General features: G+C 38.5%; 1 protein-coding gene across 1 annotated transcript in view; it reads left to right on the top strand.

Moving 5' to 3' along the window:
• The window catches only part of CHST3 (carbohydrate sulfotransferase 3), a 112419-nt gene extending 106494 nt beyond the window's left edge, over window positions 1–5925 (top strand). Inside the window, exon 4 of the mRNA XM_063434164.1 lies at window positions 4099–5925. Coding sequence (XP_063290234.1) covers window positions 4099–5353 — 1255 coding nt within the window. The 3' untranslated portion in view covers window positions 5354–5925. The remainder of the gene's footprint in view (window positions 1–4098) is intronic.
• The last annotated feature ends 1066 nt before the right edge of the window (window positions 5926–6991 follow it).

A 6991-nucleotide genomic window follows, 5' to 3' on the forward strand; every position in this document is an offset into this window, starting at 1 on the left:
AAAATAATTGAGTTAATATGCTCAAACAATCAACACAAGTATTGATGTAATAGATATTGCTAATGCAAAAATGGAAGTTGACCAAAAATGGGGTACAGCACCCATGGTCTAACAGCACTATAACCAATATATTGCAGTGGTTATGATACATGCTGAGCCATTGCTCTTAGATTTAAATTGCCATTGCATTATTAGATTAATACACTGCTACAGCTTTAACAAAGTATTTGGGCCAAGAACTTCCATTACTTGAAGGAATGCAGCTGTTGAACATCATACTTACATTTGCGGAGATAACTTGAATAATTGTGTAATTAAAGCAGTGATCTGAACAAGATGACATGAAACAGCTGCCTGGACTGACGTTTGTTGAATAGAAGATTGAGACATTTTTAAAATGTTTTATTTATGTATCTTACTATGCTCTGAACACACAAAATGTCAAGAATATTCTTGAAATTTGACCATAAACTGCAATTGTGACCCTAAATCGTTTTGATGGGGGGGATGGGGGCGGGGGGGGGAGGAAGGGGGAAGGGGAGGAAGGGGGAAGGGGAAGGCTTCTGGGAATAAGAAACAAACATTATCAATTCAAATAAACTTGATTCAATACATCTCTATAAGGAGATTCTTGTTGGTACAGCACTTTGCCACACATGCACAATAGCCTCCCAATACTTTCCTATGGAAAAGCATTGAAGTGGCTGAGATCATCAAAATTGGTCATCTCAACCATGGAGGCGGAGACAGCTGTGATGAGATTGGGAGATAAAAATCACTTTTTCAGAGCGATCTAATGGAGTTGAGGAGCTAAAATGCCACATAGTCGCTATAGTGTCAGGAATACATACATAATAAAACCACTATCTAGTTCCCCTGGCCTCTTTCCCCCCCGAAAATATAGTAAAATCTTGCTTGTATTCAAGTCTGCTGCTGCTGGCTCTGCCCCTGATCTGCCTTCTTGGCTGTCATCAGTAAAAGTGATTCCTTTCCACAATGTTTTCCCATAGGATTTGCTGAGACTGTCAAGGAGGCAAGGAGGCAGATCAGGTTCAAAGCCAGCACAAGTCAAATACAGCCCTGGCCAATCAGCATCGCCTCATAGAGATGCATTGGATCAATGCATCTATTTGAGCAAAGTTCATGCAGAGAATGGAGACACTGAATGGCAGTGATGAACAGACTGCAGCACTGCCCCAGGAAGCAACCTTCTAGTTGCCATCTGAGGAGTGGCCAGAGGAGTATCCCTAGGGTGTAATGTAAACACTGCATGTGTTTACTGTAAAAAGGCTCAAGGGAATGATTATACTCACCAGAAAAAATACAATAAGCTGTAGTTGTTCTGGTGACTATAGTGCACCTTTACGTTTAAAGAAATTGTCACTCTCAAACTTTCGTTGTAATACAATAAATTTTAATTCACCAAATCAAATGTTGTCATACAATGTCCATTTTATTCTCACTTTCTCATTCTCAAAAGTAGAAAATAAATAAAAACAAGATAACATTATAGCTGGGCTTTTGTTTTAAAAGTGCAGATATGGTAATATGTGAGACTAATCCTGAAATGTTTGATCCAGAAATTCAGAATTTAGAAAGTAATCACATATGGATTTTCACACAAAGACTTTTTATCTTTTTTTTTTTTTTATCTGGGTTAAAATATGTCCAAGTTCCATTAAAAAATATTTAATAAAATGTCCATAATATATGTTGCATAAAATCAGAGACAAGTCCTGAATAATTAGATATGGATTCTTATTAAAGGGACTCTCAAAGAATCGTACACAATACAGCTCATCAAGTCAAGAGTGTCCCTAGTTTGTATAAAAACAACGGGTGTTTTTCCTGGCCCATAAAGTATGTCAATCTGCTGCGGCTTGGCGATACCAGCCCCCATTGACTTACTGGACTAATGGAATCATAGCTGTCATAAGCTTTAAACTTTAGTGCTTGATAAAAATATCAGCAGATTAAAATGTTCAAAATACATTATAAATATTCTGTCCTACAACTATATATTTTAGCAGCGTATACAGTGTTTAAATCTGACTGAGTTTGCAATACTGAAATAAAGATTTGAATTCCATGAAGTCACAGACGTACAAATTATATGCTGTGCTTTTAAATTGTAGCTCAGATTGAATGGTTTGGCATTTTTACAGCAATACTAGAGCAGGTTCATCCAACTCAGGGGTTACGAGTCCGCTAATGGAATATGAATTGCTGCTGCACAGCACATCCATTTCCGGATGTGATATAGACATATTCCGTTTTTCAATGTATTAACCCTAGTTTAGCCATGGCTGCATAAAAATGCAATGCACATTTTCTGGGATTAGTTGTTTTTGGTTTTCTTAGCCCAACCATTTAGACTTTCCTGCCCCTATATGTCCCCTCATGCATTTTTTTTGATTCCCTTCTCTTGACCAGGGTGTATTTTTCCCCATTACAATCATAATGTTAAAGCACTTATTCCGAATTACTTTAAAATCTGTATGACAAATAATAGGGGAAAACGTTCTAAGTACCCAGCGTAATATAGTGGGAAAGGTTTGTATAGTGAACATTGAAAAAATAAATGCCCACAAGATTTGTATAGTGTACATTGAAACAAGAAATGTCCACTTTTGCCTGACCGTTAAAACAGTAAAAATATTTCAAAGTAAATGTTTAATTTTATTAAAAAAAAGTCCAAGTAAAAAAAAAAAGTAATTAATGTAACAGATGTTCCACTATACCTGGAAATGTATATGCCTGCTACTCTTTATTTGACTGCTAAATAAGCCTTATACAAAAATCCAATAAGGATTCTTCATTAGATCTTAATATCTTTATAAGCTAACTTCTTGATTCGTTTTTTGAGTTGTATTTGAGATGTGGTGAAGGGTATACATTGATGTGTTGTAGCGGAAGTAGCATAACTCCCCTAAATTTGGTGTTTATTAATTCCAAGAGACAAACTACAAGCTCCCTGGGCATTTATAAATACTCTATTTTGTCTTTTAGCGCTCCAATATATTTTAAACCTTTTTGCTTCATATCATATTGGTGCTGCATCATTATGGAATTTGGCTGTCATGTCAAGTCCACTAAAAGCAAGGTCTAGAAATAAATGGCAAAATCACACTGCTCTGCTTATGGATATGCAAATATGCTCAACTCTAATAGATCATTGAAAACTTACTCTTATATTTGAATTGCAATTGTCTCAGTACATGCCAGTAAAACACATACACAGTTAAATAAATGCACATAGTCACACATACACATTTAAGGGCAGTCACACACACAAACAGACAATCTCACACACGCATGAGTTCATGATGTCACACACACACACAGACAATCTCACACAGGAACGGGTTCAGGAAATCACACACACAGACACTCACCCTTATATACTGTTAAGGGCAGTCACACACACAGACAATCTCAGACACGCACGGACTCAGGCAGTCACACACACACATACAATCTCGCACACAGGCAGTCACACACACAGACATTCTCACACACACAGTTACAGGAAGACAGTAGTTACCTCTTTCTGTTGTAGGCACTGGGGGGGGGGGGGGGAGGTGGGTGAGTCGAGGCACTACATTCCCTGATGTTTAATGGGTTGGGGAAGGAGGGGCTCCTTCATGCTTCCAACTCAGTGTGTAGTAGTTACCAGGCAACTGGTTTAGGCTGCATTTAGCTCCACCCTTGTCACCTGTATCAGTGCTGCAGTTTCCTCTCTGCTACACCTGGGTGGAAAATAGTGAAGTCATATGGTCGAAGCAATTGTCTCAGCACATGCCAAATGTTGTATATTATTTTTTATTCTAAAATAGATGTTATCTACACATATATAGAAATTTGCCACAAACAAATCCCAACATGTAGTCATTAAGGAAATTAAATGACCTGTTATGTTTTTCAGTACATAAAGACTTAATGTTGAGTGGCATCATCTGCACACATAACTAAAAAAAATGAAATGGCCACTTGCAAAATATAGTGATGTTAATACATTTTCCTCTAATAGTGTGACTTTTAGTTAGATATGGTTGTTTTTTGGGAGCTAATTATTGTGCTTTCTTTTTTCCCCTGCAGGGTATCTGACAAACTTAATTTGAAGCAAATGCCACTGAATCTTTTTGAGTTGAACAGCACAGACTCCAATACTGAATACACAGACAACAGTTCCTTGGCATCTCTTAATAAATTAGATTCTGACTTTTTGAAATTTGGGAACCGACTGCTGAACGTCACTTTACAATTTGGAGGAAACACCCAGTTGTTTGAAGAAAATCAGAAGGCACCTCATCGACAGATTCTCCTTATGGCCACCACCCGTACAGGTTCTTCTTTTGTGGGTGAATTCTTTAACCAACATGAAAACATCTTCTATCTGTTTGAACCTCTCTGGCACATTGAAAGGACTGTGTCTTTTGACCCCACTGGGGCTAATGCAGTGAGTTCAGCAATTGTCTACAGAGATGTTCTCCAGCAACTTTTTCTCTGTGATCTTCACATCTTGGAACACTTCATCTCCCCCACCCCTGAAAATCATCTAACTAGATTCATGTTTCGTAGAGGTTCCAGCAAGGTCTTGTGTGAAGACCCAGTGTGTACTCCCATAGTAAAAAAGGCCTTTGAAAAATACCACTGCAAAAACCGTAGATGTGGCCCTCTGAACATTGCATTGGCAGTGGAAGCATGTTTAAATAAAAAACACATGGCTGTTAAGGCAGTACGCATTCGTCAACTAGAATTCCTTCGCACACTAGTTGAAGATCCCCGTTTGGACTTGAAGATCATACAGTTGGTACGTGATCCCAGAGCGGTGCTTGCATCTCGCATGGTTGCTTTTTCTGGCAAGTATGAATCATGGAAAAAATGGGCACTGGAGGGGGCAGCTCCTATTCCTGAAGATGAAGTTCAAAAGTTAAAGGGCAATTGTGAAAGTATCCGTACATCAGCAGAATTGGGCTTGAGGCAGCCAGAATGGCTTCGGGGACGCTACATGCTGATCCGATACGAAGATATTGCACGTTCTCCTCTTGAAAAAGCCAAAGAGATGTACAGGTTTGCTGGGATTCCAATTACCCCGCAGGTGGTGGAGTGGATCAACAAAAACACTCAAGCTTCCCAAGAGAGCAACGGCATATATTCTACACAAAAGAACTCCTCAGAGCAGTTTGAGAAGTGGCGTTTTAGCATACCCTTCAAATTAGCACAGGTGGTCCAGGATGTCTGTAAGCCAGCAATGAATTTGTTTGGCTACAAGTTGGCTAGTGATTTAGAAACACTTACTAATCGATCTATCAGTTTGCTTGAAGAAAGGGTTAATTTTTGGGTTACGTAGTGCTCTCCTATTTATGGTAAATTTATGTACTGAAAAGGAACTGGTAGTGAATTGAGTTCCCGATATAAGTGATATTTAAAGGGAACATATTTGCACCTGCTGAGCCGCTTTATAGCCTTGTGTGCATTTCCCGATGAATTGCTTCCTAAATTAGGAAGCTCCATTTATTGCAAACTCAGGGGAAGATGCTAGAGGCCGATTATCCAGAATGGCTTTAAAAGTGGATGATTCCTGCTGATGTATATAAACTGCCTACTTATATCCAGCAGCTAAATTAATGTTGGTCAGAAAACAAGGCTAGTGGCTTTACTTCCTCTCAAAGCTTCTCTACAGCACAATCAATATTCAGAAGCTGAATGGAGGATTCCCGCACTAAAACACTCCCAAAGAGATTTCTGATCATTGGACCTTAGGTATATGTACAAGTGCTGTGCACAGCAACAGAAATATCCAAACACATTTCAAGTGCATACAAACCACATTATGTTTTTTAAAATGTAAATTTCATCATTTTTTGTGATGTCTGTTTTGTTGCAGATTTCATTACGTTGTTGTTTAATGTTAAAAAACAAAACAAAAAAAAACAAGGACCTTTTATTCAAATGCATTACTAACTCTCAGATAACTTGTACTAGCCATTGCCTATGTTTAAGACATTTGAATGCAGTGCATTTGATCTAGGGAGAATCAGTGCAGTGAAACTGAAGATAAGGCAAATTTGCAATATGTTACAAGCAAGTTGTAGAAAGCCAATTGACACAAACAGTGGTCCGCACACATGCTTCTTGATCTCTAACTTTTTAACATGTACTATTTTCAGAATGCTCCAAAGCAAACAGCCTCTTGAGTCACTACATGTTAACACAAATGCTATTTTAAAGCAGAAGGAGCCAGGTTTTTTAGAGTCTTCAGAGGTGCCACCACCTGTTTTTAAATCTGGCTTGTTCTAACACTCCATAAAGTGTAAGCAGGCCTCTCACCTGTCTTCTCAGTTGAATGAGGACTGTAAATAGATAATGAAGGCTTTCTAGCAGAGCTGCATTTTAGGGGGTAGGGAGAGGGGAGCAGAGGGCAGCTGGTCTAGTCCAAATATTTATAATTGGTTCAGTGTAGTGATTAGTCTGTCATTTCATTTCCAAAATTAAGGGGTCTTGTAAGAAAGGTATTCATTCGATGAATGAGTCACTGCAGTTTAAAAATCCTGTTTCATAAGTAAAAAAAAGAGTGGATTAACCCTCTGAGTGCTATTGATGGAAGAGCCACCATTATACTGCACTGTACTGCCATGCCCCCGCCATTGCCGTTCAATGGGTTAAGGTAAACATGTAACAGAATTCACTGACTTCTTGTATGCTTAAAGCAGAACTCTCCATATTTGGCAGTCCAGCGGTTGTTTTGTACTGTTTGCACACTCCTCTGCTAGCCACAGGTGAGGGGAAAATGTTGTTGTTAATGAAGAGTATTGCTATTGGACAACAAATGTGTAAAGCAATTTCTAAAGTGCAGTTTTTGTTTCTTTTAAAAATGTGTCTTTTGTTCACCCGACATGTTGGTTGAAGGTGCACCTATTTCTACTGTATCTATTTTATGTAAAGCTTAAATACACGATCCAGGAACCATGTGAGAATATGCCACACT

This window comes from Pelobates fuscus, chromosome 10 (genome assembly GCF_036172605.1).
Source record: "Pelobates fuscus isolate aPelFus1 chromosome 10, aPelFus1.pri, whole genome shotgun sequence".
NCBI lineage: Eukaryota > Metazoa > Chordata > Amphibia > Anura > Pelobatidae > Pelobates > Pelobates fuscus.